This window comes from Homalodisca vitripennis, chromosome X (genome assembly GCF_021130785.1).
Source record: "Homalodisca vitripennis isolate AUS2020 chromosome X, UT_GWSS_2.1, whole genome shotgun sequence".
NCBI lineage: Eukaryota > Metazoa > Arthropoda > Insecta > Hemiptera > Cicadellidae > Homalodisca > Homalodisca vitripennis.
Genome location: NC_060215.1, coordinates 58199623 through 58213863, shown reverse-complemented (window position 1 = coordinate 58213863; position 14241 = coordinate 58199623). Strand labels below are relative to the sequence as shown.

At 31.1% G+C, this 14241-nt stretch overlaps 1 protein-coding gene across 3 annotated transcripts in view; it reads left to right on the top strand.

Annotated features, from left to right (window-relative positions):
- LOC124369042 (histone-arginine methyltransferase CARMER) overlaps nt 1–6968 on the top strand; it is a 47158-nt gene extending 40190 nt beyond the window's left edge. For 2 of the 3 annotated variants that reach the window (XM_046826726.1, XM_046826724.1), the window contains exon 12: nt 362–6968. In XM_046826726.1, the coding sequence (XP_046682682.1) occupies nt 362–481 (120 nt within the window). In that variant the 3' untranslated portion in view covers nt 482–6968. The remainder of the gene's footprint in view (nt 1–361) is intronic. The other variant, XM_046826725.1, reaches the window with a different exon arrangement.
- The last annotated feature ends 7273 nt before the right edge of the window (nt 6969–14241 follow it).

The window sequence follows — 14241 nt, the reverse complement described above, 5'->3', positions numbered from 1 at the left end:
CGAAGATGAATATATATACCAAGTTTCAAGGTTTCTTATTTCGAGAGTTGTCACACTGACAGACAGACAACATGTTTTCAATAAGGTTCGGTTGGATTCTTAATAATTAGCATGATAATTTAATACAATCAAAAATAAATATATATTTCAAGTTTCTATTGAATAATGTTTTTAATATTGAAGATAAAATTAATGGAAAGTAGTATAGAGAAGGAATTGTTACTAAAAGTGTAAGAAATAGGGATTAAAATTCTGGAATTGGTTAGGGGGATGATCTTGATCTTGTAACCACTCTGATATTATAAATAGCCAAATTAGTTCTGTTTTTTCTACCTTTTGCATATGTGATGATTTGTTTCAGCAGACTCATCAAGTGGTGCTAGGAAACACCTCCCATTTCCCTGTCAACAACAGCCTCATGATAGGAGACTATGTCACTCCTACTAGTGGAATGCTCAGTGTTCAGGGTTACAGACAATAATCTTTCTGCCTCTTGAGTTTTTTGTTTTAATAAGATAAGTAGTTGATCAATTTTTTTACCCTCTAGTCTGGCTATTGAATGAGTGCTATGTTACTCTTCATATGTGTTTATTATCATTTCTAAATATCATCGTGTTTGGCAATATCTCAAAGTAATAATGGTTTAAATTTTAAGAAAGATCATTAACAGTACAACAAATCCATAATATATGAAACCAGTCAATTGGTTCATAACTCAGTTTTCTTCTTTCTTTCTTTTCTTTTAGATTACAATTAGGTTTAGAGGTTAGGGATTACTGGCATCACACTATTGATTAAACCACTTGCCATGCAATTAAGAACTGACATTTAAAAATAGACTTTTCTAGTTTCCTTCACTGATTTTATTTTGAAAACATTAGTAAAAGAGCATTATATTTTTAAATTAAGCGGTTCAAAACTATTTCAAGTAAAAGTTATTGATCAGCATTACTGTAATATGTATATTCTGTAAGATTGAATCGATTATGCTATATTGACATGTTTGATTTTACTGGGTGTTTCAAAATGACACATGTTTTAGAACACACAAGAAAACTTAGAAGTAGAAACCTGAATCAAATTCAATTTTACATCGTTGTTTCAAAATCTGTTATTTTACTACAATCTTATTGATTCTTAGACAGATCTAAGGTGACAGACAGTGTGGAGTCAACCTAAATTAACATTAATGTTTTGTTATATGTTCCCTATAATGGCTTCAGCAGAGCTCTCTGACTTATTGCTTTGAAGGCAAAAATAATTCATACTTTGAACATTATTTTTTAATGATAACATGAAATAAGATTAAAATAGTTTTAATGTTTGGATAACAATTCTGCATTTCAAACAAATTTTACATGGTTGCAGTAGACAATTTTTCTTTTTTATTCAATTTTTTATATTTGTAAAAGATGGGTGTGAAGAACACACTTGAGTTTATGGTTTCAATTGTAAAATGTGCAATTGATAGCACACAATATAAATTTGCTTATTTTTTACAAGAGACCAATCGAGAGCACTGCAGATAGTGAAAAATCCTTATAACAAGGGACGGGTTTGAAATGAGTGACTTCCAAAATAAAGGTTTGTTTCATATAGATTAGTCAAGTTGATTGCCAAAAATATGTACAACGTTAACTGCTATTAGCATTAAGTGGCTGAAAAATTAATAAATTTGTAGCTGTAGGATATCTCTTGACTTGAAAACATATTATTTTTATTAAATTTTTGTATGTTTTTTCATGTTTTACGAGTACTTATTAACTCAGCTTGAATAAAAACAAAAGTGCATTTCTCATTTATGAACATTGATTATATAGATTTTATTTTAAATGCAATTGGATATATTTTCTTTTATTTTTTAAACACTTTCTTATATTATAATTTTGATATAATATGTTTTATGATTGTTCTTGTTTTTAGTAATTTTATAAGATATTTATGTAATACTCTTAATAAATGTACATCATGCTTATACATCAGCTACAAATTTAGGTATTGTTATACAGTGTGTCAAAAATATGAAAACTGCTGGACAATTTTTATATTTTTGAGTTTATATACCTTTAAAAATTCTCACATAATTTATTGTTTTTTAACTACTCAGGTTTTTAAGAATGTTTTGGCCCTTTGTAGATTTGAACTGTTTTGTCAACATTTCTTTATCTTGTTCTCCTCATACTTAAAATTAAAATTAACAATTTCTACAGGATCTAGATACACATAAAATGTTAACATAGTGTACGCTTTTATATAGCTAACTCTTAAACAGTTTCAATTATTTAAGTAAAATGTTCAGAACACTTCACTGTACAGTACCACTTCAAGTACCACAGTGCACAAGCATACTTAACATTTAGCAATGTTTAGGAAACTGTCCATTTTATATTAAAAGTATGTGACAGTAAAGAACACCTTACTTAAAAAATAAATATGTTAATCATCAAAACAAAAAAACCTTTGAAAACTTGAGTGTGCTAACAAATTGTGAAGTATGTAGTTTGAATCTGTGACAGCCTGTGGAGTTCCCACATAAGAACATTTTAGTACCAAGAGGACAAAATATAGAGGTGTTAACAAAATAAATAAAATCCTATTTAGTTATAAAATATTCTTAAACACCGAATATCTTTAAGTTTGTTATAAGTATCTTGTGGATTGAATAAAACTATAGAATAGATTTTATTAAAACAACACAGTACACAATATAATGAGCATAAATGGAGTTGTAAAATACTCATCATCTAAGCTATGGAACTTTTGTCATATAAAATAGCTTAGTGTTGATGCAAAAATAGCATGAAATAGCAAAATGGAGTGAATAAATAGCTGTATTGATTAATAACTACTGAACATAATAATTATTATTCTGTTACAATGTACCATAATTTAAATGTAGAATTATTTATAGTATTATTTGTTATATCAAACAATTTGTGTTTTTAATTTGATATTGTGCATGCCATCATCAATATTTATTTTGGATTATTGTTTGAAATCAAAGTGTGTCCTTTAGTTATTATTTTATTGGGTAATCATTATTTTACTGCTTAGATTATGTGTTTATTTAATCATAATGCTAAAAATGCAAAAATCTGTAATATTTTGCTTGAATCTTTTATCTGTTTATTGCCATATATTCTGTAATTACAGTTTTTAAGTGTTATGTAATTTGTTCCATAGATTGGATTTCATTGTAATTATTTATAGGAAACCTATTGGTAAATATTTATATGTTCGTAATCTTGTGTCAGTTTTATAAACGGTTAAGTTATTTTCATTGTGAATGTATTATTGGCTTTGATATTTGAACAAACAAGTATAAAAATTATTTTAAAAGTAGGCGCTGCTTGTTTCTTAGTTTCCATAATTTACAAACATTTCAAATGTGATCCAAAGTAATTACAACTAAGAGAGTGCAGCATAATGTTGCAAATTCAGTTGTTAATGGCTGAGCGTTTGCAAGCATAGATTAGGTTTTTACACAACTAAGCAGATCTGTAGAAAAGGCAATGAAATAAATTTATATAAAGCTGCTTACCCACTTATTGGCTCTATCAAAATTAAAACCCAGCTTATCAATGAGCTTGATAGTTGAAATTTGTTACACTGGATGGAAAACTTTGCCATACCAAAGGGAAAAGTCTTAAAATATTGTTAAAAGTTTTTTTAACTTAAGAAAGGAATCCAAAATGGTAACCATACCTTAATTTGTTTCTTACTTGACCGATTTCAATGAAAACCAAATCTTAGTAAACATTTGAAATACACCAAGATGATATTCTTTCATGTTTTAGAACTCATGTATTGTTGATATGGAGAATGGAAGTGAGTTTTACTGTGATTAATTGTAATTGTTCAGTGAGTATTAGAAATAGGTATTCCGAATGAGTGAGGTACGTACAAATTTGTGAATAGTTAGGCTACACTGCAAAGAGGTTTAAAATGTAAAATAGTAGACCGATGTAAAAAGTTTGACCAACCTCAATGAAGGATGTGGAAAATTTCAAAAAGTCACTTAATACCTATCTTGTGGTCAATAAAAATGGCTGATTTATTCTCTCTGAAAGCAGAATTGACAAGTGTTTTTCATTTTGAAACCTTAAAAATTAATTGTAAAAACAGAATGTTTGATGCAGTGTTTTAAGTTTGGTTGTGACAGCTATACTTCTTTTGTAGGGAAATGTTAAAACTGTGATAAAAGTCGCCTATCTTATTCTCCCACTCAACTTTGCTACTGGCAGCCCTCAGGAAATACAGATTGGTCTTAGCCTTAAAACTGTTTGGCCTTGTAGATGAAAAATGCAATTTTCGTGATGGGCTTATATTTTTACTCAAGTACATGGCTAAAAATGTGTAATCTCATTTTTTTACTCATGTACTAACTAATTGATGTCTGCTGCTTTCCTTCTGTCTTACAAAAAGGGCTACGGAAAGGTACAAGTCATAAGTAATTACATTTGACAGCTCCACTGTGCAGCCATTGCTATGTTAGCAAATATATAGCCTCTCCAGGCCTTGGAAACAGTTATTTGACTAATGTATAAGTACTATGGAAAATGTTATATCTACACCCTTCAGAATTAAAATTAAAGCACTGAATAATATTTAACAGTACCATTGTGACAGACAGTAAAATGGACCTGATTGAAAATATTTGAAAAGGGATTTCTACTTTTTTCTCACACTTCTGTTTAAAAGTAGATATAATAGGAATGTCTTGATTACGATATTGTTGCAACTAAACAAATAGTGTTTATATCTATTTGATAATGAGAAATTAGGTGGACCAGTGTTGAATATTGGGTCATTCACTTCAGCTGTTGCCCACAAACATTCTTTTGGCTATCTTTTAAAGCTCTTTCAATTTGTGTGCCATTACATCTCTTATAATGGTTTTTTACAGTTTGCAGGGGTTTCAATAGATACAGGCATTTTAAATATGTAAACACGATTGACTTTATAATGGCATCTCTAGCTTACCAAAAGATGAAGGTAGACAGTGCGCAAGTGCTGGATACTGACCGCAGCGCTGCAACGGCTGAATTTCAAATATTGGGTGAAAAGTTTATTCTCAACACAGATGACTGAAGCTGATAAAGACTGTAATGTAATACGAGGTGGCCTTGGGATATTGTCCTAAAGCGTGGAGTTGTAATACAGAGATGGAAATCACCCAATGACCATTAGTAAGATCAGTGATGTTAAAAGACATTTTACCGTCAAGGTCTAGAATCTTTGAAATTAAGCAGATTTGAGTTTAATAACAAAGGAATTTGTTTTCTCAGTGTAAACAAATATTTTGTTTTCAGAAAAATTAAGTAAGCAAATGCACCAATACCACTTAAAAATTAACTACAATTTTACAATTAATTAATACAAATTTGGTGTACCCTCTATTTCCAATGAGTGAGGCAAGATAATAAAAAAATAACAGGTAAGCACAGTGAGCTGGTCTTGGCCCACTCAATTGTTAGGGTTGAAGGACAGGAATGCTTAAGAAGCAGCCTGCTTAAAGTGCTTGGCCCAGTTGTCTTATAATAACTACTATATCCAGTATACAAAGCCATTTGAGATGAGTATTAAATCATCACTTAAAGAGTTTCAAATTTGAAACTTGAGACCTTTAACTTAAATATTGGAGTGGAAATGAGGAAGAGTTTTTAGTATAATGCATATAGTGGAGCCAATCATTGAAAAGTAGGAAAAGTATAGTTATTAAAACAAATTGACATGTCTTTATACCAAGAAGATGACTGTCCTTTCTTCCTATTCAATAAAGGTAAGCCTGCTATTTCTTCGTTTTAAAAATTCATGTTCACCAAATTTATTTCAAATTTAACTGTTTTTTTTTATTTGGCTTTATTATTACTAGTGAGACACATTTTGGAATTCAGAAAATTATAACTTCTTGTTGGTGATTTTAAAAATAAATTTCTTTTGATTTATACTGAAAACTATTACTAAACTCACAGTACAAAAAAGAATTGTATATTGTCATTGACAGTAATTATAAACACCAAGCATACAATCTTGTTTCTTTCTTTAGTGACTTTCACATTAGTTGAACAATTAATTGGAGAGTAATTTTGCTTTGTTTTGGTTGCACCTGTTTTGTATGCGCGCACAGTGAACTGAAGCAATCAATGATTTTTTTTTTCTTTTCACTAACTGTATTACTTGTAAACAAACTTTAGGAACATTGTACCTCGAGATGTATATAGATATATATTTTATCAAGTTTTGTTAGTTTTGATGTTTCCTTTTAAAATAAAAATAATTCGGATTGTATTTTTTAATTTATTATTACTTCTCTCAATATTTCTCTAATTATTGTTTTATTGATTTAGCACTAAAGTAGGGCTTAAGTAGCATATGTGATAATTTAAACACCTCTGTATATAAGCAGTTTATAAGTTGTGAAGGAATGGATGCTCTGTGTATGATGTGTACATGTTTTAGTTTTAAGTCATGCCATTATTGTTTCAGATTTTGAACACAAACAGTGTATTACTACAGCAGAAATAAGACTTATTTATTTTTTAAATTAATGTCATATGTAATCTGATAAATGATTATGGAAATAAAAGAATTAATTTTCTTTTTAATAATATCCATCTGTTTGATTTTACAATTCAGTAACCAGTGAGTTTAATGCTTAAAAATTGATAAAAATGTTATTTAAAAAGATTGATTATAGACTTTAGTTTTATAGTAATGATTATAATTTAAAAATTTTTGTACTAAGATAATTAGTTTTTTTTTAGGAAAAATATCATTTATGAGATTTTAAGTACAAAGTATGCCAAATACATTGAATGACTTCTGTGTTTGGTATAGTTTGATGTTAGTAGAACATCATTTCTCTGGTCCAACGGCATGTATGATTGAAGATGTGTCTAAATCATAAAACATGTTTGGGATTGTTTACTTTAGTATCTGAATAAAACATAATATTCAAAATTGTGCTTAGTTTTTTTATTTGATTCATAGTTCATTAAAAAAATAACAAGTTAGCTTTCTTACTACTTTGACCCGAAGGCATTTAAGCGGGGATAGTCTTTCATACCTGAAAAGCCCTCTTGTACTGCAGTCTTGGAAGAGAATCTATGAAGAACATAGTCCAGAGCATAGGTGTATCTAGTATGATTAAATGATGGGGAGTTTACCACTATTGGAGGGTCTGGAATATTCTCAACACCCCAATCAAACTGGATATAGGAGGGTCCTTCCAGGAAAGTGCTTAAAAGCTATTATTTAGAATGGCAAATTTGACTGCCTTCTGGAGTATTCTGTGATTATTATTATGCTCTACAAAAACAGCGAACATGAATAAAAATTGAACCTTTTGGTAGCTGCCTGATAACAAAAATAGTAAGCGAAGAATGAGAAAGGGATTTACATAGGCTCTTTCAAATGGCCATATCTCTTAAGATGTACATTGTACAGGTCACATGCACTACTTTTGCCATGATTTTACATATTACAAAATGGGCTTCCGGAATATATTCTTTTTATTACTTTTTTTAGTAGGAGCATGTGTACTACTAATGAGTTATAAACTACAACTGTGTTCTGAGTATATTCACAGACAATTGATCAGCATTATGAAAATTACTGATCGCTAAAATGTGTTTTTGTCATGCTTCATGTTTAAATAATCTTACATAAACAATCTAATTCATTAATTGTCTGAGCATTTGTAATTACATTGTCTAAAACTTTTATTTTTTTACTGATTGGTTCTATCTCGAGGAATGTTTTTTTGCTGATATCCGCTTCAGTGCTGCCCGTGTTGATGGTCGGAGGCATTACTGTGCTCATACTACTACAATTTTTTTTACAAGGTTATTAAAAAAAATGTGCTTTCTAAAACTTAATTGTTTTTCTGTGGTTTTTCTTTATTACTTTTGCCATCAAACACAAGTTTTTTCAATACACTTTGCTGTTGAAAAAACAACAAATAATGTAAGTGGCCAAAGTAAATATTTACCAACTGTTTTTGTCATAGTTTCTATTCAGATGTCAGTTTGTTTTTTTCACTAGTTATTTTGAGTTACACATGTCTGCAGTGTTCATTATTGTGTGAAACAAGTGCGTATTTCACTATTTACAATTTATATTAGACCATATTTCTTTTATCTATACGTTTACATCACATATTCAGTACCTTCAATAAAAAGATATGTAAAAATATATTATTGCATCAAAATAATTGTATACATGTTGTTGACTAATGCTGAGCAAATGTAAAAAGGCAACTCATTCAATTTTATACTTTCCCGTAAACACATACAGAAGTCTATTACAAAACCCTATAACTAGATGTCACGGCAATGTATGCACAATTTGGTTATCCTGAATTGTGAATGAATGTAAAGGTTTTAAATTTCTAGTAACATTTTCAAAAAGTATAGCAATCTTTTACCTTAAAACCCCGCTACTCGTGGGAACAAAATGAGTAAACAAACAAAAAATAATGAAATTAAACCAGAGAGCTCTTGCAGCACTCAAAAAGTGGATAAAAATTTACAAAACATAGAGGGATTGACGATGGGTTCAGACCCTAGCAATCCTGAACAAACCCAAAAAACAGGCGGACTTCCTAGTAGAAGTCCTCAAACCTCCAACTCGGCGAAACGGATGAAGAAGACGCAATACTGGAGGGCGATCACCAGAAGGAAGAGGGAGCAAAAGCCAAGAGGCTGCTCCAAGTACTGCCTAAACTATGTGGAGCCACCAGGAAACGTATGATCTGGTTTCGGAAAAGAGGTTATTCATATTCATATTCATATTCAAATTCCTTTATTCACAATTGCACAACATGTACAGAATAGTGTCATTACATTACTTTCTACAAACTCTAAGATACATTTTAAGAAATTCATGTACAAAATTCTTCTGTATATTAAAAATAGTTGGCTAAGGCTTTTTATAATCTTTTTTTTACAATAATTTTATTTATAAAAATAATAATTTATTTAATTGTGATCTATTTAGCATACTAAAACAGCTTGATTGTACTTTAATTGATATTTTACACAAAAGATATTACAAACTACACATAACAATATTACAAATAATATTTAAACTATTGATATATTATTAAAATAAAATAAAAAAACTCCAATGCATACAGGGGCCTGTCCAGCATCATTGTTTTCAGCTTAGTTTTGAATTTATATAAGTCCTCTATTGTTTTAATTTCTTTAGGCAGTCTATTGAAATATTTTATACCTGAATATGATGGTTTTTTCATATATCCTTAATTTATGTTGGTCAAAAGCCAGGTCATTTTTACACCTTGTGTTATTTTATGATTGTCTCCGTTTCTCACAAAATTATTAAAATTTCTTTTGATGAACAGACACAGCTCAAAAACATACTGGCTATAAACAGTGAGAATACCCAGCTCTGAAAAATGAATCTTTACTGAATCATTCCATTTTAATTTTAACATGATACAAAGTGCTTTCTTTTGCAAAATTAGAATTCTATTCAGATTAGCTTTACTTGTACACCATATACTATAATACCATAGGCAATATGTGAATGAATTAATCCGTAATAAATTGTTTTGAGTGTATTCAAATTAGAAAATTTTGACATACGTTTCAACGCAAACAAACCGGAAGATATTTTGCTACAAATTTGGTCTATGTGTGAGTTCCAGTTTAAGTTTTTGTCTAATTTTAATCCCAAAAATTTTGTTTCATCTACATTTTCTATCATTTCTTCATTTAAAAATATATTAATCTTATCCAGTTGTTTTTTTTACTTGAAAATGTAACATATTTTGTTTTTAGTGAGTTCAGTAAAGTTTTTGAAATTAGATATTGGTTCAAAGACGACAGACTAACATAAGCTGAGGTCTCTATGTCTTCAACTGACTTTCCTGATATTTTCAAATTTATGTCATCTGCGTACAAACAAATATTCTCAAAGTGACTTGTATGGGGTAATCCTCTGATGTAGCACAGAAAAAGTAATGGACCCAATATAGATCCCTGTGGTACTCCATATTTCACAGGCTTATGGTCAGATTTAACACAGGATAACTGTTTAAAATTTGAAACAAAATTTATTTCTACAAATTGTAACCTATCCACTAGATATGTATTAAACCAATTAAGTGCCCTTCCTCTAATTCCTAATTTATGTAGTGCATCAAGCAAATCACTATGCCCTACACTATCAAATGCTTTGCTCAAATCTAAGAAGACCCCTATTGTTTTTTTACCCTTATCCACCGAATCAATAATTGACTCTGCTCGTGCGCCTTCCATCTTGTAGCCTTATCATTTGTGTAGCAGCACTAATCACTGATTTCCTGGGACGAAAACCGTGTTGTTCTTTATCAAAAAGATTATTAATTTCTAAGTATTTTGTTAGTTGGATTGACATGGCTCGCTCATAAATCTTAGCAAATGAAGATATCATAGAAACTGGTCTGTAGTTTGATGCAAATTCCCGTAGGCCCTCTTTAAATAAAGGTTTAACCTTGGATATTTTTAATTTTTTTGGAAAATTCCCACTGATGAATGAGGAGTTAATTAAATGAACAAGAGGTTGAATTAGACACTGTCTAGCAAGTTTAATGACTGGCATCGGTACCTCATCATAGCCTGTTGTGTATTTATTTGGAAAAGACATGATAATTTTTTCAAGATCTATTTCTGAAATATTTTTAGGTATAAAAAAGTTTTTTGTTTGTAATTTAATTGGTTGATCTTCACCAAATGACTTAGTTGAGTTAAGTTTTAGTCTTTGGTAAGATTTGTGAATCAACCATATTTATGCAGAAGTTGTTAAACATTTCTGAAACTATATCAGGATTATTAACAACTAAACCATCAATATTTAAAGCTATATTTTCATGACTTTTAGTCCTCTTACCAATTTCACTGTTTATGATCTTCCAAGTCTCCCTGCATACATTTGAGGAGCCAGAAATCAATGAATCTAAATACATTTGTTTTTCTACTTTACATTGACTGTTGTATTCCTTGATTTTTACTTTTAAAACTTGTTTTAAATGTTGACTGTTACTTTCTCTACTGAGGGAAGACATTTTTGAAATTTAATTTTTCATTTTAAGTAAATCTTCAGTTATCCATGACTCTTTTCTATTAGTTTGTTTAGTTTTCATTTTAGGATAACATGTATCAAAATAATAAAAAAATATTGAAAAAAATTCATCATACTTTTCCTGGACAGGTGCGTTATATACACTGTTCCAACTTTCTTGAGATACACATTTAAGAAATAATTGATTATTTTCCTTATTAAATTTTCTTTGAAACTTCGTTAAATCATTATTTCTGTGTTTATAATCTAAATTTCCATCTATTGCAACAAGTTAGGCGTCATGGTCAGAAATATTTGTTATAATACCCTCAACTTTTACATCCTGTTTAGGAAAATTGCTTAAAACATGATCAATACAGACAGGTCTGAGCTGTAGTACAGACTCTAGTAGGAAAATCTACCAAACAATTCATCCCAAGACCTTTCAAAATGTTTTTTAAATTTCTACATTCTTTAGAATTTATAAGTGTATTTATGTTTATATCACCCACTAAAAAAATATATTCACATTTTTTTGTAATTAAATTTATTAATTTATCCAATTTTTCTAGAAATATATGTGTATTAGAGCTGGGAGATCTATAAATACCTACTACAATAAACTTAAAGCTATTACAGCTAAACATTGTTGCACAAAATTCAAACTGTCTATCTTCTTGCAATTCATTGCATGCCGGAAAACATACCTGTTTCCATTCAATCCCATCTTTACATAGTACCATAACTCCCCCTCTAATGGTTGTTTTCCTACAATAATGAGAAGTAACCGTATATTTACTTACATTTAATCAACAAATTTCATCCAGTTTAATATTATGTTCACTAAGAACTACTATATCCAGGTTTAATTCTTCTACAAGTATTTCTAATGTTTCAATTCTGGATTCTAAATGTTGAATGTTTTGATGAAAAATTTTAATTTTTGTAAATTTTAAATATTGGTAGCTAGACTTTTTCTTGGATTGGTTGATTGAAATTTTTGGATCAAAATTTACGTTTTCCCTTTGAGAGGTCTGGTAACTGAGTTTAAACGGTTAACAGATCGTTCTCCGGCATTTTCACTCGTATGTTGGATTTGCACTTCACTCAATGACTGACTGCTCATACACACTTTCACTTAACACACCTCCAGGTGATGTTGACATGCTTGATACTGAGGCAGCATGCAGCAGTGGAGTGGTCTCTAGTGCTTCAGACGGTGAAGATTAGGCCACAACATCGGCAAAGCTAAGTTCACCAGGTACTACTGGGGTAGTTGACTGCTCCAGCTTTGATGGTGTATCCAGGCTGACATCATTTGATCTATTTGGGCTATTTGTTTGTGCGCTCTTCACACAACTAGTGTTTTCCATCAAGTCATTGGGAACAGACAGAGTTGATGTTTTAGTAAAGACTTCATCCATTGCAAGGTTATTCAGTTCATTGTACTTATATGTTTTATCTACTTTGGACCAATTTTGTTCAGCATATTTATTTACTATGATTTGTTGTAAGTATTTTACAAAAACGTTATAAGGCATTCCATTGTGCAAGTTTTTCTTAGGTGAATAATTTTTTGTTATTATTAAAATAGATGCTCCTGTGGTCTTTTTGAATTTCAACAGATTAGATACGAAATGTTGAGGTAAAACACGGTCTCTGATGCAATCCATTGGGGAGCAGATGAGTAATTTCAAGTTACGAGCTTTAAAATCTTCTGTTAATTGGTTGAAAGCTGAGTCATATGTTTCTTTATAACTTGAGAAGTTTTTGGCATTGAGAAAATATTTAGGCTTTGTCACTAAACTATATACAGCTGCCCCAAATTTTGATTTCTGGTAAGTTAAATTCTCAGGAAGAAGCCAGGGAATTGGCCTTAAAACCAATTCTAGAAGAAAAAAATAAACAACTAAACAAACAAAAGGAGGGAAAAAATCAAAAAGACCTCACTCTGATGGATCCACACCGGAAGCTCATCGGAGAAAGAAAACAAAGAATGAAGGAAGACAGGGGGAACATAAGGAGCAATCTGCACAACCCCAGAAACCTTCATATAAACAAGCAGTAAGAGGTATAAGGGGGGGGGTTCTACACTCCAATTTTCCCGAGACCCTACTCATGACTGAACAGATGGAGGAGATCCAGAGCTTCATACTGGAAGCTACCGTGGAGGAACAGGAGGGTCCCCACTCTCAATAGAGGTTGCATGAAAGGATTGACGACTCGGGTAGGTAATCTCATATATGATCGATCAATTGAAAACCCCAGAACATGTATTCTAACTTCAAAACTAATAACAGCCTTTTCTATTACAGATCAAGAGATCTGGTGGTGGCTACAGTGAAAGTGACATCACTGCAAGGGGTGGGAAAGGTTACTATAGCCTCAGCCTATTTCCCTAACCTGTCAACAAGCTGCCCACCAAAAGAGATAGAAAGACTATTGCAGAACTGCAGAGATAGAGGTTCGGCCCTCATTCTCAGTTGCGACTGCAATGCTCATCATACATACTAGGGAAGCACAAACATAAACCAAAGAGGTGAGGAACTTCTACAGTTTATGTTTAGCAACGATTTAGTATTAGAAAATAGAGGGTCAAGTCCAACCTTTATAACTAGAACTAGGAAAGAAGTCCTAGACATAACCCTATCCACAGGACTCAAAAACATAAACATTGTAAGGTGGCACGTCTCAAAGGAGGCCTCACTATCGGACCACAGCCCTATTAGGTTCGACATAGAGGAGATAGGGGAAAATACGTGACCCACAGGGTTCCTAAATCTACCAACTGGAAGGGATACCGAGTGTCCCTAGTAGAAGAGTTGGAAGAAATAGAACCCTTCCAGAAGAATGAATTTGACTTAGAAAGGTCTGCACAAATAGTTGAGCAAGCTATAATACAGGCCTACGAGAAAAACTGCCCTCCCAGGCAAAACAGGTTGAATAAAGACGTGCCGTGGTGGACTGGGAGGTTGGAGACATTAAGAATAATAAAACTAGGAAACTATTAAAATGGGCAAAAAGGACAGACGATTGTATACCTTATCTACATGCCCAAAATGAATATAAAAAAGAACTTAGAATGAATAAAAGAAGAACCTGGAGAAATTTTTGTAAAAACATTAACAGCCTTCCTGAGGCAACCAGGCTTCAAAAAACTCTCCAAACGAAGCA